This window comes from Rhinolophus sinicus, chromosome 18 (genome assembly GCF_057876585.1).
Source record: "Rhinolophus sinicus isolate RSI-liver-muscle chromosome 18, RSI-T2T, whole genome shotgun sequence".
In the NCBI taxonomy this organism is placed as follows: domain Eukaryota; kingdom Metazoa; phylum Chordata; class Mammalia; order Chiroptera; family Rhinolophidae; genus Rhinolophus; species Rhinolophus sinicus.
Genome location: NC_142518.1, coordinates 116,682,753 through 116,706,545, shown reverse-complemented (window position 1 = coordinate 116,706,545; position 23,793 = coordinate 116,682,753). Strand labels below are relative to the sequence as shown.

At 48.3% G+C, this 23,793-nt stretch overlaps 2 protein-coding genes across 2 annotated transcripts; one reads left to right on the top strand and one right to left on the bottom strand.

The window, feature by feature from the left end:
* The first annotated feature begins 4,116 nt into the window (after window positions 1-4,116).
* On the top strand, window positions 4,117-9,633 carry LOC148754709 (uncharacterized). Its single transcript, XM_088794773.1, has 7 exons — window positions 4,117-4,295; window positions 6,031-6,258; window positions 6,342-6,499; window positions 7,183-7,319; window positions 8,424-8,571; window positions 8,744-8,847; window positions 9,526-9,633. Exons 1-7 carry the CDS (start codon window positions 4,117-4,119, stop codon window positions 9,631-9,633), a joined length of 1,062 nt encoding a protein of 353 aa, XP_088650899.1.
* Window positions 9,634-16,386: 6,753 nt separating this feature from the next.
* Window positions 16,387-21,908, bottom strand: DMRTC1B (DMRT like family C1B). Its single transcript, XM_088794772.1, has 6 exons — window positions 21,730-21,908; window positions 19,767-19,994; window positions 19,526-19,683; window positions 18,706-18,842; window positions 17,454-17,601; window positions 16,387-16,499 (listed from the first exon to the last, which is right to left on the bottom strand). Exons 1-6 carry the CDS (start codon window positions 21,906-21,908, stop codon window positions 16,387-16,389), a joined length of 963 nt encoding a protein of 320 aa, XP_088650898.1.
* Window positions 21,909-23,793: the final 1,885 nt, after the last annotated feature.

Here is a 23,793-nt window from a genome sequence, read left to right as displayed (position 1 = left end):
GGGGGGCTCTTTTTGGCCACCGTTTCTTAAACATAGGCAGGTTTTCACCTGGATATTTGGCAGCAAGCCTGACTGCTATCTCTGGTCACAAGAAATTTCACCCCTAATCACTTCAGGAAGCTGAGAGCCTCAAGTAAGTAGGAGTGCAGACGAAGGGCTGCAGAGTTCTCACACGTGAAGGGTTAGAAGCGCGGATTCATTCAAACGACCAGTCTCGGTTTCCATAATGCCATAGCACTAAGTTAGTATTTTCCACTGGAATGGCTTGTTTTTATATTGATGCAGCCCACCACCCTGCTGGTTATTGGTAGATTTTTTGGGTAAAAATGTAGAGGGGGCCCAAGAGACCACTCTCCTCACACCACGGTATGGAAATGTAGCCCCACCCTTCTCCTTTTGAACCAATCGCTGCTTATTCAACAAATGTCACTTGGTCATTGACCAAAGATCCCCAGTGGTAACCTAAAAGCTGACTTTACAGACAAAAATCTGTATCTGTGAGACCCTTTGAACTGCAGGAGATGCCTGCTAACTTACTCGCAATCGGTGTGTTTGGGGCTTGATTTCTCAAGGTATTCTGGTGCCTTGGATAAATATGTCGATAAAGTTGTCAAGAGCCTCCAAATGACAACATAATATATAGGAGGGAGAAATTTTAATTTGAAACTTGGCTCTACCACTTCTTAGCTGTGTGGCTTGGGCTTGGGGTAAATTTCTTAGTCTCTGTCACCTCAGATTCCCAATTTGCAAAACTGAGGATAATAACAAGGGCTTTTTAGGGATTAGATGGGACAATGTTTGCAAAGCATTTAGTTTACTGTCTGGGAAATAGCCGATGCCCCCAAAACATTAGCTCCAATCACTATTGATCAACCTCAGAAAAGCCATCAACACGAAACATCTATTAGAGTGACCCAAACGAAGAGAATCAGAAGCCACGTGCCTCATTTGGGCAACAATGAGCTCCCCCTCCGTGCACTTGCACGGAGGGACAGTGGCTAGGACAGAGAGAGCCCCTTTGTTCAGGATTCTCCCTGTTATGCTTTGTGATGCCGGATGACAACAAAATCAACTCTCCTAAAGTTAGTGCATTTACCAAATGACCAACTAGCCACATTTACCGACTCTCCCGATTGTCACTTTCACAGCTGTTACAGGAATACTCTTTCTTGGTTATTGAAGATGAAGTATACGCGTATATTTCTGAATGTCAACTTAGTGAAGTGGGCGTACCTTAGAAGTTGGGAAAAACACCCAAAATTAGGGACTGAAAAGATTTCCCCATGAAATTATTATTCCAACCTAAAATTTGGGTTTTACCTATGATGCAATTGTTTTAATTATTCTCGATTTCTATGGGAATCTTTTGAATATTATTTTCTATCTTTTCAAACCACATGCTCCTTTTTGCGTATTTTTCAAATGGTTTCTCAGATAGAATTGCTTATTTCTTGCGTTACAATTTCTAATCGAAGAAAAATGTAGTAAGTTCAAAAGCCATATTTAATTTTAATTTTAAATCCAATTATCTTAAGTTGGATTATAGTTGAACTTAAATTTAATTTTACATTGAAACACATGCTAAACATCAGACCTCGTAATTAAATTCATATGGAAACTTCTGCTTCTGGGAAGATAGACTGGATGGACCCTTCCCTGTGCTTCCCACTAAGCACAACTTCAAACCCTGGGCACAACATCTGAAATAAACAGGAGACTCTGCAAAGTGGAACGGAGAAGGCAGAGCAACTAAGGGTCTCAGAAGCGGAGGGAGGACACATGGTGAGTTCCCTGGGTTTCTTTCTGTGTCATATACCCCAGACTTGGAGCTGAAGAGGCTGGCTATGGGGACGTGCCATAGGACACAAGCAAAAAAAACCCCAACACCAACAATAGCAACAACAAGCAGCCACAACAAAAGCCTGCTCTCTCTAGCATAAGGAGCAGAAAAGGGGAGGCAGAGCAGGACAGAAAACCTTTGGACAATAACTGCTCTACTGCAGCCAAACAACACAGGAAAGGCCCAGTGGGGAGCCTAGCATTTCACAATTGACTGGCGGAAACGGGGGCCACCCTACTCCTCCCATGTCAGTGGAAATCAATCACATGGAGATTCTGCAATTATACCTCCACTGGGCAGTAAGGAGGCCACCTTCCGATCCCCACTGGGATGATTTCGGGGCTTTCACCACCACCCAGTGGTCAGCAGGCCACTCAGTCCACGGCCTAAAGAAAAACTTTTCCAGCACGTCAAGAAATGCGTTGAACTGAATGGAAATGATCGTAAAATGCATCAAAATTTGTGGGATGAAGCTACAGCACTGCTGAAAGGGAGATTTATATGATCGAGGACTTGCATTAAGTAAAAGGGAAAGTATCAAGTCAATAAGTTCTCACCTCAGGAGACTAGAAGGAGAAGAGCAAAATAAACTCAAAGCAAGCAGAAGGAATGGGGTACTAAAGATAAGCCTGGTGATCGATGGAATTGAAAAACAGGAAAACAAGAGAGAGAAAAAAATCAAGCAAACAAAAATCTGGTTCTTTGAAAAGACCCATAATAGTTACAAACCTCCGGCGAGACTGACAAAATAAACCTACAGTGATTCACTGCATTTGGATGTATTTACTGAATGACTTTAATAACTATAATCGTGATACATTTCACATACTCTACGTTACAAACCTAAGTACCTATGTTCTTAATGTGTATCATACAGTGGAAAGAAGAATAAGAGAAACATAGGACACTTGATTTAAAATAACAATGATATTTGATTTCTGATGTAATAGCTAGATCGCTGTCTTTCATGACAGAAGCTATTTGTTTTGTAATATTTCCACAATTCTCTCAAATTCTTGTCTAAAGTGATACAAATGATTCCACATCATCTGTGCCACAGTTCCGATATTTAGGCTACAACACTGTCTTTGCAAGTTGGAAAGTCCGTGGAGACAAAATGTACCCAAAGTATTACATTGGCCGGGGTCTCATGTCTCGTGACTCGTGTAACGGTAAAAATAAGGTATTTGAAATTTTTTCAAATTTTGAATCAATTACTCTTTCATATTGTTGGAAAGGTCTTGCATTATACAGAGTTTGTTGAAAGTCTGCTTTTTATCAAATGTTACAGATGGTCTCACAATTCTCTAACATACATTGTATTACTGAAATAACGATCTTTTTATTTTTATTTGTTTACCATGTCTCCATCTAAAATTGTGTGTGTGAGAGAGGAGAAAGAGAAAGAGAGAGAGAGAGAGAGAGAGAGAGAGAGAGAGAGAGAGAGAGAGAGAGAGAACAGAGAGAAAGAAAGAGAAAGTGAAGTACAGCAAACTCATTTTAATGTGGAAATGTTGGCAGCTTCTATTTAATATTACAAACAACTGAAAAATACCCACTTTTGCCATCTCTATTCCACCTGTGCTGGCTGCCCTAGCCAGCACAGGAAGGAACCTGTGAGTTGATTATTATGCTTCTGTTACTCACAGTTTCACAGGAAACCACCGAACACATGTAGACAAATCATTAGGTATCACCGAATTTAGCATGGTGGCTGACATTAAGATCAATTTACTTTTTAAAGAGTCAAACGGATTGCTACAAATTAGATACAAATAGAAAAACGTCATTTTAGACAGTTATCGTGTACAAGAGCAACAACACTGTAGAGTATGTTAGGATAAACTGAGTAAAAGATGTACGAGTTCTGCACGTACAGAGGCTATAAGTAGATACTAACCTGAAAGATTAAAAAGATAATAGACAAATGATTGCAAGAGAACGGCGAGCTCAGAAACAGAGACGCACAAATATGGGCCAAAATGGCTCGAGACACTGCCAGAAGTTCCCTGGGGGTGCACAATCGCCCCTGATTGAGAATCCCTGACATAGGAATAGGGGTCGATCTTAAAACCTTCACTGAATTTTGTGAAAGTAAACAACAGAATACCAAGGACAGGAGTTAAAAACGCATGCGCATCCAGAGAGAGAACAGTCTGGGAAACAAGGCTTGGGGAACACAAAGTTGCACTTCACTTCACGACTTCACGTGTTACTGGCCAGCCTAGTAAAGTGAGCCTGAGGAGAAGTGGGAGGGAAGGAGGGAAGTGGGAGGGATGAGCTCTGGTGGAACTCCACGCTCATTGGTCGCTGGCCACAGCGCCGAGAGCCGGAAACGGGAGGCAGCGCTGGAAGCTCATTGGCCTTTGCGGGAAGGGCGGGAAAGGGAGCGAGAACTACGTTCGTCTCAGATCCCTTGTCCCAGTCCACCGATTACGACTTGCTGCAGGCTGAGGTAACCACAGGCTGGTATCAGGAATACCACCCTCGATCGATCGATCGATCGTCATTCTCCAGGCCTCTCCCTCCCTCCCTCCTGCTCTGGGCCCCGACCCCTTCTTTTCTCTTCCACCTCAGCAGGGTACTTCCCGGGGGGAGAGGGGATTCACTGCTGATATCCCACTCTGCCCCTCACCCCTCCTCAGCGGGACCCCTGTGGGAGGATCCCTGGGGCAGGGCTCGTGCCCCTGCGTTTGATTCTGAGGTGGCGGCAGCGAATGACCGAATGATGGGGTGCCTGAGAGGAGGTGGGGCACTCCAGTGAGTGGGGGTGGGGGAAGGTGTGCTCGAGCATAATTGTCTGAGGCGTGGGGAGGAGCACCGAAGATTGTTGGCAGGCTGTGCAGGAAACACATGGGTGTGCTGAAAGCAGACACGGGTGTGTTGGTGCAAGGGGGCAATTGGTGCCATGAAGAGATAGCTGTCCACGAGATCAGGGTCTGGCATTTGATACGGGGCTCAACAAACATCTGTTCAATGAATAACTGGGGGGGGGGGTGAACGAAAATAATTATTGAAAGAGGGCCTTGCGATCCAGCAAAATAATGAGATTTCATGGGATGCCAAGGTGTGTCAGCTTAAAAGGTGACCAAGGAAATGATGAAGATTAAGGTGGGCTGCACGAGAAATGTCAGAATGGAGTGTGTGAGAGAAACTCAATGTGGGCCATACATGAGACTAGTAATAGAACTGAGTGTGGGCAGCATGCATTCATGAGTGGGGAGTGAATGACTGCAGAAGATTACGAAGACACCTGTGGAGTTGGACACCAGGAGTAATACTTGGGTAGAACAGAGTACAGGATGGATGACACATGAAAAGGACGAGTAGTAATTGCTGAAGGGCATGAGACTGCATGTGTGTGCCTGAAAATAGGGTCTACTGGGTCTGACAATTAAGTTCGTGAACTTGTCGCAACACTGTTGCTAACCTTTTTTTGATATCAGAGGGATTACTTATTATGAATTTATACCAACCGGACAAACAGTTAACCAAGTTTACTATTTGCAAGTGCTGAAAAGGCTACATGAGAAAGTTAGATGAAAATGACCTGAACTTTTCGCCCACAATTCAAGGCTCTTGCATCACGGCAAGGCACCAGCTCACACGGCACTGTCTGTGAGGGAGTTTTTAGCCAGCGAACAAATAACTGTATTGGAGCACCCTCCCTACTCACATGATCTGGCCCCCAATGACTTCTTTCTTTACCCAAAGGAAGGAAGACATTTGGAGGACATTCAGGACATCAAGGGTAATACGTCGCCAGCTCTGATGGCCATTCCAGAAAAAAAGAGTCCCAAAATTGCTTTGAAGGGTAGACTAGGCGCTGGCCTCAGCGCACAGCTTCCCAAGGGGCATCCTTCGAAGGTGACCATAGTGATATTCAGCAGTGAAGTATGTAGCACTTTTTCTAGGATGAGTTCGCAAACTTAATTGTCCGACCTGACCTCCTATGTGGCGTGAAGGTAGACAAGGAGCATAGTAACTGCAGTGAAAGTATACAGGACCCAAGCCAAGGCTTTCTTGGAACAAGGTGACGCGTGAGTGGGACTTCCTGGGAAGGAGGCTACATGAGCAAGAAGGGAGGGTGGGTGCAGTCTGACAAGAATGCAGGAGTTTACCAAGGTCAGAGGAAGTATGTTGGGGGCAGGGGATCATGCAGCCATGCTGACCTCTGCTCCTGGCCCTAGAACCATGGACCCCAAAGGGAAGAAGACCACTGTGGCCCGCTCTCGCTCCCGCTCCCGCTCCAGCCCTAGATATGACAGCAAAGTGCCATGGCGTATGGAACTTCGCCCCAGAAGAGCTGTAAGTCGCTGTGTCCGCTGCCACAACCACGGCTTCACTGACCAAATCAAGAACCACATGCACTTCTGTTTCTTCCAGACCTGCAAGTGTCACAAGTGCACCTTCTTCTCGTGAGTGGGGTATCTGACAAGGGGATGGGAAGGCGGGTCTCCTCTAAGTGTGACTGACTTTAGACCTGCACTCCCCACTTTAGGGAACACGGCAGAGTCTTGTCTGCTGAGACTGCCTTGCAGAGGGCGCAGGGGGCCCGCCTAGAGAGGCGCCTGACTCGAGCACTGGTAAGGAGTGGGGCCGCACCTCCCAAGGATCACAGCCCTGTCAAGAAGTTGGCTGTTCAAGCAGGAGTCTTCAGTGAGTGTCTCTGGCCAGGGAGGGAACCTGGGTTTGGGTGTAGGGAGCATGAGTAGTTCTGTCACCATTCCTACCACCCAACTTCAATGTGGCCTTGGGCAAGTTACCCCTTGGGCCTTAGCTTCCCCAACTGTAAAACACCATCAACATTATCTGCCACGTGTTGCTGGGAAGGAGAGATCTGGGGGTGGGGTGGGGTGGGTCAAAAAGGTCCACAGTGAGATGAGACCTCAGGTTGGGGGTGAGGTAGAGCGGGGTGGGGTAACGGGGAAAGGCTCGCCTAAGCTGTCCCCAGTCTCCCACAGCTGGGAAGGAGAGCATCATGCCCCCAGCTTAAGGCCCACCCCTGTGCAACCCCCAGGGAGGTAAGGAGAGTCTGGGGCCAGCGGGGGAGGCTCCCACCTCAGCCACTTCCCAGACCCATTCCTCTGTGTCTTGAGGACCTGGGTTGCATCCCTATCCCTACTGCAACTTGCCATATGACCTTGGGGGAAAAGATGCTTCTCCTCTCTGGGCCTCAATTTCCCCAGTTGCAAAATGAACAGTAGGACTGGCTGGCTGGTCTTCAAGGTCTTCTCAGCTCTGACATTCTGGGCTCCTATTCTCATCCCAAAACACGCCCACGTCTCCTCTGCATGGCCTGCCTGGTACCGGACTCCAACCTGTGCTCTCTGCTCCTGCAGGCGATCTCCCAACGGGTTCCGCTGATTGGTCAGGCCCCAGGATCTTTGTCTCTGTCCTGGACTCCAGCAGCCTTGATGAAGCAACGGACAATTTCTCTTTCCAGGGATTTGCACAGGACCCCTGCCCTGCCCAGCACGTGAGTAGAGTGAGAAGGACCACGGAGTTAGTTGTGTATTGAGATACTTGGTGCCTGTCCCTGTGCTTGATGCCATGGGAGGTGGAAGGAGGAGGTGGAGGCAGAGGAGGGGGACAAATAGGGGGAGGAGAAGGAGAAGCGGCATCTCAGGCTAGCGGGCAAGGACAGGGCCCTCCCAGCTTCGCCATTTCCTATTTGTGAGAGACTTTGGGCAAGTGAGTTTACGTTTCCGAGCCCCTCTTTCTTCGTCAGTGCACTGAGAGGGGACAATATTCTGGACCCATAGCACTGATAAGAGGACTAGCATAAGACCTGCCATATAGCAGGCCTTCACCAAACAGAGGCTGTTATTCCACATGAAACAGATTGATGGGATAGAAGGTCCTGCTGAAAATGGGGAGGGGCATGATGGTGAGGGCCACAGAGGCCCAGGCGAGAGTCTGGAGGCCATCAGAGAAACCTTCCTGGAAATGAGCCAAGCTGGTTCTTAAGTCCCATGGGGATTGGGGACTATGGAAGCAAGAACCAGTCCCTGGACAGGGACAGGAATCGCATCTCTCCAGGTGCTTTGCAGATTAAAACACAAGACACCTGTGATTTCCTGTAATCTTCACGGTTGCCCCGGCAAGTTTTGAAAAAGCTGGCAGGAATTAGTGTCTCGGGAAAGACATAGAGAAAAGAGATAGAAAAGAAAAGAGGCCAAGCAGGGGAAGGGACTTGCCCAAGCCACAGAGCCTAATGGTCAGCAGGCATTCAGACTCCCACATTCAGAGACTGCAAAATCTTACCCCTTTCTGATGACTGGCAGTAGGTGTCTTCCAGAGGGTTTAATCCCCCAGCCTCTCCTTTCCTTGTTTCTGGACAGTCAACTCCAATCCTCCAGCCCTACGCCACTCTTGACAATCTTCTACTGCAGCCACAGATCCTGGGAAAATGGTGGGGCCCAGAACCCTGGCAGGGGCCAAGCTTAGTGAATGGGGAGAGCAGAACGCTTCGGGGTGGGTGGAGCCTTCAGTGGAACTGGGGACTGAAAGGGCACTTGTCGCATGAGGCAGGGAGGTGTGAGTTCCCAGCTCCCATTCTTTCACACCCTTTCCTTTGCAGGCTCCCACAGCTTCTGGCCAGGCCTTGGTTTCTGCTGCCTCAGAGTGGCAGCAGATGCTGGAGGCGGCCGAGGCTCTGCTGATTCTGAAACAATCTTCCCAGGCTCCTTCAGGCTCCATCTCCCCGCTCCAACTCTGCGTTGCACCAGGTAGCCTGGTCCTAGAAAGGAGAACATGGGATGGGGCTAGTTGGGAAATGGGAGGACCTTGAGGTAAGCGGGGAGTAACTGGAAACTCGGGGTTGGTGGGTTGAACCTCCTTGGGCCCAGGTACCTGAGCTCCTCAGTCTGACGCCTGAGATGGCAGTTGATGGTTGTTCAGCAAAGCATCAGTTTAACGAGCTTTGTATTCAACAGCAAATGTCCAGTGCCATGATGTCAAGAAACACGGAAACGGGCCCTGAGAGTGGCAGGGGCTTGCCTAGGGTATGCAGCATATTAAGTGGAAGATCCAGGTCTCCTGACTCTCAGCCCAGAGCGTTCTACCCAGACGCTTGCCACCTGCTGTGGTCTGGGGAGGACATACATAGGTGATGTGAGCCTAGTCTGGAAGCAGATCTGGTCCCTGCCTTGAGGGACCTTCCAGTCTGGATGTGGAGCCTGGATGCCTTCACAAGTTGTGTTTTGCCACTAAATCTCAATGATGAGCCTGGAGTGGAGTGACTGGAGGAGGTCTGCAGAGGGATGGACACCTGGGGAGGCCTAGAGGGAAGGCTGGGCACTCCCAGGCCCAAATGGTGGATGGGGTATATGGTGTGTGAGTGAAGCAGGAACCCTGGAGGAACATAAGGGGATGAGGCTGCAGAGGCTACCAATCACAGATGTCTGGCATGCCAGGCTTAGGAGGCGATACCAGCGACTGGGTGGTGAGGAGCCAGGAACTGTGTGAGCTAAGGGGGAGCATGCTCAAAGACCCTGGGCTTGGCAAAAATAAATGTGATGGAGGGACTGGAGGAGGCAAGAGTTGACATGGGCAACTCAGCGAGGAAGAGTTCTGTGCAAGGGTCCACGTGGCAAATCCTCAATTGGGTGGAACACAAAAGGGGCGAGCTGGGAAGGGAAATGGGTGTGAGCTGGCCCTAACCCCTTCCTTTCTGTCTACAGCTCCTGCTGGAGATAGAGGGCTCCAGCCTCCTACCCCCTGTCTCCCACCCAGGCTGGCCAGCTCTGTTTCTCAGCCTCTTGGACATCCAGCGTGCATCTCACTCTTGAGCTAGAAGTTCAGAGGAGGAGGCCTCACTAGAGTACTGCCTACTTATGCATTTGCAAAATGTTTAATGTTCAAGACGTTCAACGTTTACATATATATATATAAAGCCTCCAGAGGGGGAGGCCTCACTAGAGTACTGCCTACTTATGCATTTGCAAAATGTTTAATGTTCAAGACGTTATATATATATATATATATGAAGCCTCCAGAGGGGGAGGACTCACTAGAGTACTGCCTACTTATGCATTTGCAAAATGTTTAATGCTCAAGACGTTCAACGTTTATAAAAAAAGCCTTCAGAGGAGGAGGCCTCACTAGTACTGCCTACTTATGCATTTGCAAAATGTTTAAAACTCAAGATGCTTAACATTTTTAAAAAAGCCTTCAGGTACTTCTATAAGCTTTCAGACCCTTTTTATTGTACAGGGCAATTCCTTGGCTGAGGGCAGAATTCTTGTACCTCCATCCTTTACTCCCTTGGATCCTGGGGCCTTTTTATGTCTCTTATTACTAAAAGACGGTTGTGTAATCTAAGCTGATCAGTCTCGAAATAGGGTTCTGTGTGAGTTCATATGTTTATATGCCAGAGTTTTTGTTTGACTCATGATTGCAAACATACCAGTGTGTTCATGTACATATCCATGTATGTGAAAATATGAAGATAGTTTTTCAGTTTTTGCCTAGGTGTGTGTGTGTGTGAACAAATAATAAACCCTTATTGTTGTAAGGCACTGAGATATAGGTGTTGTTTCTTGCCACAGTCTAACCTAGACTCTCCTGACTCTAATAGACTTGTTCAAATCACCTGTCAAAGTGAATATCGCCCCAATCAATAACCAGGATTTCTTAGTATGGCCAGATAAGAAAATGGTAGAGGGATTTCCGGTCAAGATGGTGGAGTAGGGCGGGTGGCTGGATGGCTCAGTTGGTTAGAGCGCAAGCTCTTAACAACAAGATTGCCGGTTCGATTCCCACATGGGATGGTGAGCTGTGCCCTCCACAACTAGATTGAAAACAACGACTTGACATGGAGCTGATGGGTCCTGGGAAAACACACTTTTCCCCAATAAAAAAACAAAACAAAACAAAAACAATTCCTTTAAAGAAAAAGAAAAAGTGGAGGTAAACGCTGTGATGGCCTCCTCTCACAACCACATCAAAATTACAATCAAACTGCAGAACAACCATCATTGAGAACCATCTGAAGTCTAGCTGAACAGAAGTCCTATAACTAAGGACATACAGAAGATGCCACCGTGAGACTGTTAAGAGGGGTGGAGATGTGGTAACGCACTGGTCCCACACCCGCATGTGACCATTAAAAATTGGGATGGATATCTTGGCTGTGGAGGTTCCCCCCTGGAGGAGCAAGGGGTCCCAGCCCCACACCAGGCTCCCCAGCCCAGGGTTCCAGTGCCGGAGAGAGAAGTCCCCATAATTGCAGCCTGTGAAAACCAGCAGAGATGGTGGCTGGGTGAGATGGAGGATGGCTGCATTCCCAGACCCTCCTCTTAAAGGACCCACGCATGGTCTTATTTGATGACGGACTCGATCGCTTTGAGCTCCAGCACTGGGGCAGCAGCTCAAAAGGCACCAGGGAGATACAGGGAGGAAATGAGTTGTCTGGCCTCAGGATGAGGGTTGGAGGGGCAGCTTTCTCCCGGGCAGAGGAGCTGGCAAAAGCCATTGATTCTTTGTTGAGCCCTTCCCCTCCCTGCGTGCAGATGCAGGCGGCCGCCATATCTGAATCTCCATCAACCTGGCTAACACAATTCGCCGCACCCTGGTGGTTCCTTAAGACGCTGCCCTACCCAAGTTTCGGGCCCACCCAAGCCACTTCCAGTGGCTTTCCCATACAAACGGCCTGTCTTGGCTCAGGCTGCAGACTTTCCTGAAATCCCTCAAAGGTCCACAAAACTCAAACAAGCAAGCAGCATCTGGCTTTGGCATGTCCCGTACCTCTGGCTGAGCAGCCCTAAGCCCAGCACTAACAGCAGCCAGACTCGGTTCGCAGATTGGCCTCTCGAGGCACCTCTAAACCCACTGTGGGCAGTGGCCATCTGTTGATTGCTTTGTGGCTCACGAGCCAGGTGGCCCTGGGCAGGGCACAGGCTGTGGCTGAACTTGGCCTGTGGCAGGGCCCCTCCCAGGAGGCCCCGGGGCTGGCATGCCTAGATGCCAGCTTCAGACCACACCAGAGCACCACCCAATCACCTCCACAGACGATACACCCAAAGGGGGGACGGGGCAGGCACCAGAGCCCTGCTAAAGCGAATCCTGCTCTGTACACAATAGCTCCTCCACTGTAGTCACGGCCAGTCCTCACAACCAATCAGCCCGAGGGTGAATCCATCCCACTGACACAAACAGCCACCAAGGCTCAACTACAACAGGAGGGCACACACAATCCACACAAGGGACACACCTGCAGGACCCAGCTCAGGTGACCAGAGAGACTGTGTCACTGGGACCCACAGGACACCTACTACATAAGGCCACTCTACTAAGACCAGGAGGCATAGCAGCCTTACTTAACACATAGAAACAAACACAGGGAGGCAGACAAGATGGGGAGACAAAGAAGCACTTCCCAAATGAAAGAACAGAACAAAGCTCCAGAAGAAGAACTAAACAAAAGGTTGGGGGAAATGCCCCGTGTTGTAGTATTTGCCAATTTCAAGCTACCAAAGTGATGTCAATTAATGCAGAATTGGGAAGAGACACATTTCCATTATTCAGATACAATAAATGTACATAACCTCAAGAGCATAGATAATAGGAAAATAACTAGGGATTGATGAGATGTGAGTATGTGTTATGTTTGTTTTCAATATAAGGCATGTAATGGGATTGTTACTTTACATCTAGTTTTTAATAACAACTGTTTTTAACAAGTGGCTTGTGAAGTTTCTGAAAATTTAACAGTCGGTGCTTATGTTCCAGCAAGAGTCCCCTCCAGCACTCCACTCTTTTCAACCGTTGCCCAGAAAGGTACCTCTTCTAAAGTAGGTCACACTGCAGGACCGTAAAGGGCTGCTACCACTGGTTTCTGACCAAAAATAGCCTAAAGTGTGGGGAAAGTACTAATTATTAATTTAAAAATTTTGAATGCCTGAGCCACCGGCCAGCCCCTTAACGCACTTTTAAGTGCACAGTTCCTCTTACACTAAGCATCTAAACTGGTCAAACTTATAGAGCAGATAATAGAATGGTGGTTGCCAGGGGATAAGGGAAGAGGGATATGTAGAGTTTTTGTTTAATGAATATAAAGTCCTAGTTATACAAGATGAGTATGTTCTAGAGATCTGCTGTATAACATAGTGCCTCTACTTAACAATGAAGTATGTATTTTTAAGTTTCAAAAGGCAAGGTGGAGAAGTTTATGTAGATTATGCAGCATTTTTCTAAGAAGGAAAAGGGATTGTGATGAATGTCTGTCTCTCTGATGAGAGATACAGATCCGATGGCCAGGTAACACCAGTTGCCCCCTTCCTTTAGCCTTTAAGAAATCTGTTGAATACACTTCTGCACGACTTGTTCTTATTGTGGTGTCCCCACCTCTCACCTTCACCCAATGTTCGCTGTCTCTGAGAATGCACGTTCACCCATAAACACTTTTGACAATTAATTCTGTTCAAAATTTGTTCCATATCATTCCATTTTTTAAATTAATAATTAGTACTTTCCCCACACTTTAGGCTATTTTTGGTCAGAAACCAGTGGTAGCAGCCCTTTACGGTCCTGCAGTGTGACCTACTTTAGAAGAGGTACCTTTCTGGGCAACGGTTGAAAAGAGTGGAGTGCTGGAGGGGACTCTTGCTGGAACATAAGCACCGACTGTTAAATTTTCAGAAACTTCACAAGCCACTTGTTAAAAACAGTTGTTATTAAAAACTAGATGTAAAGTAACAATCCCATTACATGCCTTATATTGAAAACAAACATAACACATACTCACATCTCATCAATCCCTAGTTATTTTCCTATTATCTATGCTCTTGAGGTTATGTACATTTATTGTATCTGAATAATGGAAATGTGTCTCTTCCCAATTCTGCATTAATTGACATCACTTTGGTAGCTTGAAATTGGCAAATACTACAACACGGGGCATTTCCCCCAACCTTTTGTTTAGTTCTTCTTCTGGAGCTTTGTTCTGTTCTTTCATTTGGGAAGTGCTTCTTTGTCTCCCCATCTTGTCTGCCTCCCTGTGTTTGTTTCTATGTGTTAAGTAAGGCTGCTATGCCTCCTGGTCTTAGTAGAGTGGCCTTATGTAGTAGGTGTCCTGTGGGTCCCAGTGACACAGTCTCTCTGGTCACCTGAGCTGGGTCCTGCAGGTGTGTCCCTTGTGTGGATTGTGTGTGCCCTCCTGTTGTAGTTGAGCCTTGGTGGCTGTTTGTGTCAGTGGGATGGATTCACCCTCGGGCTGATTGGTTGTGAGGACTGGCCGTGACTACAGTGGAGGAGCTATTGTGTACAGAGCAGGATTCGCTTTAGCAGGGCTCTGGTGCCTGCCCCGTCCCCCCTTTGGGTGTATCGTCTGTGGAGGTGATTGGGTGGTGCTCTGGTGTGGTCTGAAGCTGGCATCTAGGCATGCCAGCCCCGGGGCCTCCTGGGAGGGGCCCTGCCACAGGCCAAGTTCAGCCACAGCCTGTGCCCTGCCCAGGGCCACCTGGCTCGTGAGCCACAAAGCAATCAACAGATGGCCACTGCCCACAGTGGGTTTAGAGGTGCCTCGAGAGGCCAATCTGCGAACCGAGTCTGGCTGCTGTTAGTGCTGGGCTTAGGGCTGCTCAGCCAGAGGTACGGGACATGCCAAAGCCAGATGCTGCTTGCTTGTTTGAGTTTTGTGGACCTTTGAGGGATTTCAGGAAAGTCTGCAGCCTGAGCCAAGACAGGCCGTTTGTATGGGAAAGCCACTGGAAGTGGCTTGGGTGGGCCCGAAACTTGGGTAGGGCAGCGTCTTAAGGAACCACCAGGGTGCGGCGAATTGTGTTAGCCAGGTTGATGGAGATTCAGATATGGCGGCCGCCTGCATCTGCACGCAGGGAGGGGAAGGGCTCAACAAAGAATCAATGGCTTTTGCCAGCTCCTCTGCCCGGGAGAAAGCTGCCCCTCCAACCCTCATCCTGAGGCCAGACAACTCATTTCCTCCCTGTATCTCCCTGGTGCCTTTTGAGCTGCTGCCCCAGTGCTGGAGCTCAAAGCGATCGAGTCCGTCATCAAATAAGACCATGCGTGGGTCCTTTAAGAGGAGGGTCTGGGAATGCAGCCATCCTCCATCTCACCCAGCCACCATCTCTGCTGGTTTTCACAGGCTGCAATTATGGGGACTTCTCTCTCCGGCACTGGAACCCTGGGCTGGGGAGCCTGGTGTGGGGCTGGGACCCCTTGCTCCTCCAGGGGGGAACCTCCACAGCCAAGATATCCATCCCAATTTTTAATGGTCACATGCGGGTGTGGGACCAGTGCGTTACCACATCTCCACCCCTCTTAACAGTCTCACGGTGGCATCTTCTGTATGTCCTTAGTTATAGGACTTCTGTTCAGCTAGACTTCAGATGGTTCTCAATGATGGTTGTTCTGCAGTTTGATTGTAATTTTGATGTGGTTGTGAGAGGAGGCCATCACAGCGTTTACCTCCACTTTTTCTTTTTCTTTAAAGGAATTGTTTTTGTTTTGTTTTGTTTTTTTATTGGGGAAAAGTGTGTTTTCCCAGGACCCATCAGCTCCATGTCAAGTCGTTGTTTTCAATCTAGTTGTGGAGGGCACAGCTCACCATCCCATGTGGGAATCGAACCGGCAATCTTGTTGTTAAGAGCTTGCGCTCTAACCAACTGAGCCATCCAGCCACCCGCCCTACTCCACCATCTTGACCGGAAATCCCTCTACCATTTTCTTATCTGGCCATACTAAGAAATCCTGGTTATTGATTGGGGCGATATTCACTTTGACAGGTGATTTGAACAAGTCTATTAGAGTCAGGAGAGTCTAGGTTAGACTGTGGCAAGAAACAACACCTATATCTCAGTGCCTTACAACAATAAGGGTTTATTATTTGTTCACACACACACACACCTAGGCAAAAACTGAAAAACTATCTTCATATTTTCACATACATGGATATGTACATGAACACACTGGTATGTTTGCAATCATGAGTCAAACAAAAACTCTGGCATATAAACATATGAACTCACACAGAACCCTATTTCGAGACTGATCAGCTTAGATTACACAACCGTCTTTTAGTAATAAGAGACATAAAAAGGCCCCAGGATCCAAGGGAGTAAAGGATGGAGGTACAAGAATTCTGCCCTCAGCCAAGGAATTGCCCTGTACAATAAAAAGGGTCTGAAAGCTTATAGAAGTACCTGAAGGCTTTTTTAAAAATGTTAAGCATCTTGAGTTTTAAACATTTTGCAAATGCATAAGTAGGCAGTACTAGTGAGGCCTCCTCCTCTGAAGGCTTTTTTTATAAACGTTGAACGTCTTGAGCATTAAACATTTTGCAAATGCATAAGTAGGCAGTACTCTAGTGAGTCCTCCCCCTCTGGAGGCTTCATATATATATATATATATAACGTCTTGAACATTAAACATTTTGCAAATGCATAAGTAGGCAGTACTCTAGTGAGGCCTCCCCCTCTGGAGGCTTTATATATATATATGTAAACGTTGAACGTCTTGAACATTAAACATTTTGCAAATGCATAAGTAGGCAGTACTCTAGTGAGGCCTCCTCCTCTGAACTTCTAGCTCAAGAGTGAGATGCACGCTGGATGTCCAAGAGGCTGAGAAACAGAGCTGGCCAGCCTGGGTGGGAGACAGGGGGTAGGAGGCTGGAGCCCTCTATCTCCAGCAGGAGCTGTAGACAGAAAGGAAGGGGTTAGGGCCAGCTCACACCCATTTCCCTTCCCAGCTCGCCCCTTTTGTGTTCCACCCAATTGAGGATTTGCCACGTGGACCCTTGCACAGAACTCTTCCTCGCTGAGTTGCCCATGTCAACTCTTGCCTCCTCCAGTCCCTCCATCACATTTATTTTTGCCAAGCCCAGGGTCTTTGAGCATGCTCCCCCTTAGCTCACACAGTTCCTGGCTCCTCACCACCCAGTCGCTGGTATCGCCTCCTAAGCCTGGCATGCCAGACATCTGTGATTGGTAGCCTCTGCAGCCTCATCCCCTTATGTTCCTCCAGGGTTCCTGCTTCACTCACACACCATATACCCCATCCACCATTTGGGCCTGGGAGTGCCCAGCCTTCCCTCTAGGCCTCCCCAGGTGTCCATCCCTCTGCAGACCTCCTCCAGTCACTCCACTCCAGGCTCATCATTGAGATTTAGTGGCAAAACACAACTTGTGAAGGCATCCAGGCTCCACATCCAGACTGGAAGGTCCCTCAAGGCAGGGACCAGATCTGCTTCCAGACTAGGCTCACATCACCTATGTATGTCCTCCCCAGACCACAGCAGGTGGCAAGCGTCTGGGTAGAACGCTCTGGGCTGAGAGTCAGGAGACCTGGATCTTCCACTTAATATGCTGCATACCCTAGGCAAGCCCCTGCCACTCTCAGGGCCCGTTTCCGTGTTTCTTGACATCATGGCACTGGACATTTGCTGTTGAATACAAAGCTCGTTAAACTGATGCTTTGCTGAACAACCATCAACTGCCATCTCAGGCGTCAGACTGAGGAGCTCAGGTACCTGGGCCCAAGGAGGTTCAACCCACCAACCCCGAGTTTCCAGTTACTCCCCGCTTACCTCAAGGTCCTCCCATTTCCCAACTAGCCCCATCCCATGTTCTCCTTTCTAGGACCAGGCTACCTGGTGCAACGCAGAGTTGGAGCGGGGAGATGGAGCCTGAAGGAGCCTGGGAAGATTGTTTCAGAATCAGCAGAGCCTCGGCCGCCTCCAGCATCTGCTGCCACTCTGAGGCAGCAGAAACCAAGGCCTGGCCAGAAGCTGTGGGAGCCTGCAAAGGAAAGGGTGTGAAAGAATGGGAGCTGGGAACTCACACCTCCCTGCCTCATGCGACAAGTGCCCTTTCAGTCCCCAGTTCCACTGAAGGCTCCACCCACCCCGAAGCGTTCTGCTCTCCCCATTCACTAAGCTTGGCCCCTGCCAGGGTTCTGGGCCCCACCATTTTCCCAGGATCTGTGGCTGCAGTAGAAGATTGTCAAGAGTGGCGTAGGGCTGGAGGATTGGAGTTGACTGTCCAGAAACAAGGAAAGGAGAGGCTGGGGGATTAAACCCTCTGGAAGACACCTACTGCCAGTCATCAGAAAGGGGTAAGATTTTGCAGTCTCTGAATGTGGGAGTCTGAATGCCTGCTGACCATTAGGCTCTGTGGCTTGGGCAAGTCCCTTCCCCTGCTTGGCCTCTTTTCTTTTCTATCTCTTTTCTCTATGTCTTTCCCGAGACACTAATTCCTGCCAGCTTTTTCAAAACTTGCCGGGGCAACCGTGAAGATTACAGGAAATCACAGGTGTCTTGTGTTTTAATCTGCAAAGCACCTGGAGAGATGCGATTCCTGTCCCTGTCCAGGGACTGGTTCTTGCTTCCATAGTCCCCAATCCCCATGGGACTTAAGAACCAGCTTGGCTCATTTCCAGGAAGGTTTCTCTGATGGCCTCCAGACTCTCGCCTGGGCCTCTGTGGCCCTCACCATCATGCCCCTCCCCATTTTCAGCAGGACCTTCTATCCCATCAATCTGTTTCATGTGGAATAACAGCCTCTGTTTGGTGAAGGCCTGCTATATGGCAGGTCTTATGCTAGTCCTCTTATCAGTGCTATGGGTCCAGAATATTGTCCCCTCTCAGTGCACTGACGAAGAAAGAGGGGCTCGGAAACGTAAACTCACTTGCCCAAAGTCTCTCACAAATAGGAAATGGCGAAGCTGGGAGGGCCCTGTCCTTGCCCGCTAGCCTGAGATGCCGCTTCTCCTTCTCCTCCCCCTATTTGTCCCCCTCCTCTGCCTCCACCTCCTCCTTCCACCTCCCATGGCATCAAGCACAGGGACAGGCACCAAGTATCTCAATACACAACTAACTCCGTGGTCCTTCTCACTCTACTCACGTGCTGGGCAGGGCAGGGGTCCTGTGCAAATCCCTGGAAAGAGAAATTGTCCGTTGCTTCATCAAGGCTGCTGGAGTCCAGGACAGAGACAAAGATCCTGGGGCCTGACCAATCAGCGGAACCCGTTGGGAGATCGCCTGCAGGAGCAGAGAGCACAGGTTGGAGTCCGGTACCAGGCAGGCCATGCAGAGGAGACGTGGGCGTGTTTTGGGATGAGAATAGGAGCCCAGAATGTCAGAGCTGAGAAGACCTTGAAGACCAGCCAGCCAGTCCTACTGTTCATTTTGCAACTGGGGAAATTGAGGCCCAGAGAGGAGAAGCATCTTTTCCCCCAAGGTCATATGGCAAGTTGCAGTAGGGATAGGGATGCAACCCAGGTCCTCAAGACACAGAGGAATGGGTCTGGGAAGTGGCTGAGGTGGGAGCCTCCCCCGCTGGCCCCAGACTCTCCTTACCTCCCTGGGGGTTGCACAGGGGTGGGCCTTAAGCTGGGGGCATGATGCTCTCCTTCCCAGCTGTGGGAGACTGGGGACAGCTTAGGCGAGCCTTTCCCCGTTACCCCACCCCGCTCTACCTCACCCCCAACCTGAGGTCTCATCTCACTGTGGACCTTTTTGACCCACCCCACCCCACCCCCAGATCTCTCCTTCCCAGCAACACGTGGCAGATAATGTTGATGGTGTTTTACAGTTGGGGAAGCTAAGGCCCAAGGGGTAACTTGCCCAAGGCCACATTGAAGTTGGGTGGTAGGAATGGTGACAGAACTACTCATGCTCCCTACACCCAAACCCAGGTTCCCTCCCTGGCCAGAGACACTCACTGAAGACTCCTGCTTGAACAGCCAACTTCTTGACAGGGCTGTGATCCTTGGGAGGTGCGGCCCCACTCCTTACCAGTGCTCGAGTCAGGCGCCTCTCTAGGCGGGCCCCCTGCGCCCTCTGCAAGGCAGTCTCAGCAGACAAGACTCTGCCGTGTTCCCTAAAGTGGGGAGTGCAGGTCTAAAGTCAGTCACACTTAGAGGAGACCCGCCTTCCCATCCCCTTGTCAGATACCCCACTCACGAGAAGAAGGTGCACTTGTGACACTTGCAGGTCTGGAAGAAACAGAAGTGCATGTGGTTCTTGATTTGGTCAGTGAAGCCGTGGTTGTGGCAGCGGACACAGCGACTTACAGCTCTTCTGGGGCGAAGTTCCATACGCCATGGCACTTTGCTGTCATATCTAGGGCTGGAGCGGGAGCGGGAGCGAGAGCGGGCCACAGTGGTCTTCTTCCCTTTGGGGTCCATGGTTCTAGGGCCAGGAGCAGAGGTCAGCATGGCTGCATGATCCCCTGCCCCCAACATACTTCCTCTGACCTTGGTAAACTCCTGCATTCTTGTCAGACTGCACCCACCCTCCCTTCTTGCTCATGTAGCCTCCTTCCCAGGAAGTCCCACTCACGCGTCACCTTGTTCCAAGAAAGCCTTGGCTTGGGTCCTGTATACTTTCACTGCAGTTACTATGCTCCTTGTCTACCTTCACGCCACATAGGAGGTCAGGTCGGACAATTAAGTTTGCGAACTCATCCTAGAAAAAGTGCTACATACTTCACTGCTGAATATCACTATGGTCACCTTCGAAGGATGCCCCTTGGGAAGCTGTGCGCTGAGGCCAGCGCCTAGTCTACCCTTCAAAGCAATTTTGGGACTCTTTTTTTCTGGAATGGCCATCAGAGCTGGCGACGTATTACCCTTGATGTCCTGAATGTCCTCCAAATGTCTTCCTTCCTTTGGGTAAAGAAAGAAGTCATTGGGGGCCAGATCATGTGAGTAGGGAGGGTGCTCCAATACAGTTATTTGTTCGCTGGCTAAAAACTCCCTCACAGACAGTGCCGTGTGAGCTGGTGCCTTGCCGTGATGCAAGAGCCTTGAATTGTGGGCGAAAAGTTCAGGTCATTTTCATCTAACTTTCTCATGTAGCCTTTTCAGCACTTGCAAATAGTAAACTTGGTTAACTGTTTGTCCGGTTGGTATAAATTCATAATAAGTAATCCCTCTGATATCAAAAAAAGGTTAGCAACAGTGTTGCGACAAGTTCACGAACTTAATTGTCAGACCCAGTAGACCCTATTTTCAGGCACACACATGCAGTCTCATGCCCTTCAGCAATTACTACTCGTCCTTTTCATGTGTCATCCATCCTGTACTCTGTTCTACCCAAGTATTACTCCTGGTGTCCAACTCCACAGGTGTCTTCGTAATCTTCTGCAGTCATTCACTCCCCACTCATGAATGCATGCTGCCCACACTCAGTTCTATTACTAGTCTCATGTATGGCCCACATTGAGTTTCTCTCACACACTCCATTCTGACATTTCTCGTGCAGCCCACCTTAATCTTCATCATTTCCTTGGTCACCTTTTAAGCTGACACACCTTGGCATCCCATGAAATCTCATTATTTTGCTGGATCGCAAGGCCCTCTTTCAATAATTATTTTCGTTCACCCCCCCCCCCAGTTATTCATTGAACAGATGTTTGTTGAGCCCCGTATCAAATGCCAGACCCTGATCTCGTGGACAGCTATCTCTTCATGGCACCAATTGCCCCCTTGCACCAACACACCCGTGTCTGCTTTCAGCACACCCATGTGTTTCCTGCACAGCCTGCCAACAATCTTCGGTGCTCCTCCCCACGCCTCAGACAATTATGCTCGAGCACACCTTCCCCCACCCCCACTCACTGGAGTGCCCCACCTCCTCTCAGGCACCCCATCATTCGGTCATTCGCTGCCGCCACCTCAGAATCAAACGCAGGGGCACGAGCCCTGCCCCAGGGATCCTCCCACAGGGGTCCCGCTGAGGAGGGGTGAGGGGCAGAGTGGGATATCAGCAGTGAATCCCCTCTCCCCCCGGGAAGTACCCTGCTGAGGTGGAAGAGAAAAGAAGGGGTCGGGGCCCAGAGCAGGAGGGAGGGAGGGAGAGGCCTGGAGAATGACGATCGATCGATCGATCGAGGGTGGTATTCCTGATACCAGCCTGTGGTTACCTCAGCCTGCAGCAAGTCGTAATCGGTGGACTGGGACAAGGGATCTGAGACGAACGTAGTTCTCGCTCCCTTTCCCGCCCTTCCCGCAAAGGCCAATGAGCTTCCAGCGCTGCCTCCCGTTTCCGGCTCTCGGCGCTGTGGCCAGCGACCAATGAGCGTGGAGTTCCACCAGAGCTCATCCCTCCCACTTCCCTCCTTCCCTCCCACTTCTCCTCAGGCTCACTTTACTAGGCTGGCCAGTAACACGTGAAGTCGTGAAGTGAAGTGCAACTTTGTGTTCCCCAAGCCTTGTTTCCCAGACTGTTCTCTCTCTGGATGCGCATGCGTTTTTAACTCCTGTCCTTGGTATTCTGTTGTTTACTTTCACAAAATTCAGTGAAGGTTTTAAGATCGACCCCTATTCCTATGTCAGGGATTCTCAATCAGGGGCGATTGTGCACCCCCAGGGAACTTCTGGCAGTGTCTCGAGCCATTTTGGCCCATATTTGTGCGTCTCTGTTTCTGAGCTCGCCGTTCTCTTGCAATCATTTGTCTATTATCTTTTTAATCTTTCAGGTTAGTATCTACTTATAGCCTCTGTACGTGCAGAACTCGTACATCTTTTACTCAGTTTATCCTAACATACTCTACAGTGTTGTTGCTCTTGTACACGATAACTGTCTAAAATGACGTTTTTCTATTTGTATCTAATTTGTAGCAATCCGTTTGACTCTTTAAAAAGTAAATTGATCTTAATGTCAGCCACCATGCTAAATTCGGTGATACCTAATGATTTGTCTACATGTGTTCGGTGGTTTCCTGTGAAACTGTGAGTAACAGAAGCATAATAATCAACTCACAGGTTCCTTCCTGTGCTGGCTAGGGCAGCCAGCACAGGTGGAATAGAGATGGCAAAAGTGGGTATTTTTCAGTTGTTTGTAATATTAAATAGAAGCTGCCAACATTTCCACATTAAAATGAGTTTGCTGTACTTCACTTTCTCTTTCTTTCTCTCTGTTCTCTCTCTCTCTCTCTCTCTCTCTCTCTCTCTCTCTCTCTCTCTCTCTCTCTTTCTCTTTCTCCTCTCTCACACACACAATTTTAGATGGAGACATGGTAAACAAATAAAAATAAAAAGATCGTTATTTCAGTAATACAATGTATGTTAGAGAATTGTGAGACCATCTGTAACATTTGATAAAAAGCAGACTTTCAACAAACTCTGTATAATGCAAGACCTTTCCAACAATATGAAAGAGTAATTGATTCAAAATTTGAAAAAATTTCAAATACCTTATTTTTACCGTTACACGAGTCACGAGACATGAGACCCCGGCCAATGTAATACTTTGGGTACATTTTGTCTCCACGGACTTTCCAACTTGCAAAGACAGTGTTGTAGCCTAAATATCGGAACTGTGGCACAGATGATGTGGAATCATTTGTATCACTTTAGACAAGAATTTGAGAGAATTGTGGAAATATTACAAAACAAATAGCTTCTGTCATGAAAGACAGCGATCTAGCTATTACATCAGAAATCAAATATCATTGTTATTTTAAATCAAGTGTCCTATGTTTCTCTTATTCTTCTTTCCACTGTATGATACACATTAAGAACATAGGTACTTAGGTTTGTAACGTAGAGTATGTGAAATGTATCACGATTATAGTTATTAAAGTCATTCAGTAAATACATCCAAATGCAGTGAATCACTGTAGGTTTATTTTGTCAGTCTCGCCGGAGGTTTGTAACTATTATGGGTCTTTTCAAAGAACCAGATTTTTGTTTGCTTGATTTTTTTCTCTCTCTTGTTTTCCTGTTTTTCAATTCCATCGATCACCAGGCTTATCTTTAGTACCCCATTCCTTCTGCTTGCTTTGAGTTTATTTTGCTCTTCTCCTTCTAGTCTCCTGAGGTGAGAACTTATTGACTTGATACTTTCCCTTTTACTTAATGCAAGTCCTCGATCATATAAATCTCCCTTTCAGCAGTGCTGTAGCTTCATCCCACAAATTTTGATGCATTTTACGATCATTTCCATTCAGTTCAACGCATTTCTTGACGTGCTGGAAAAGTTTTTC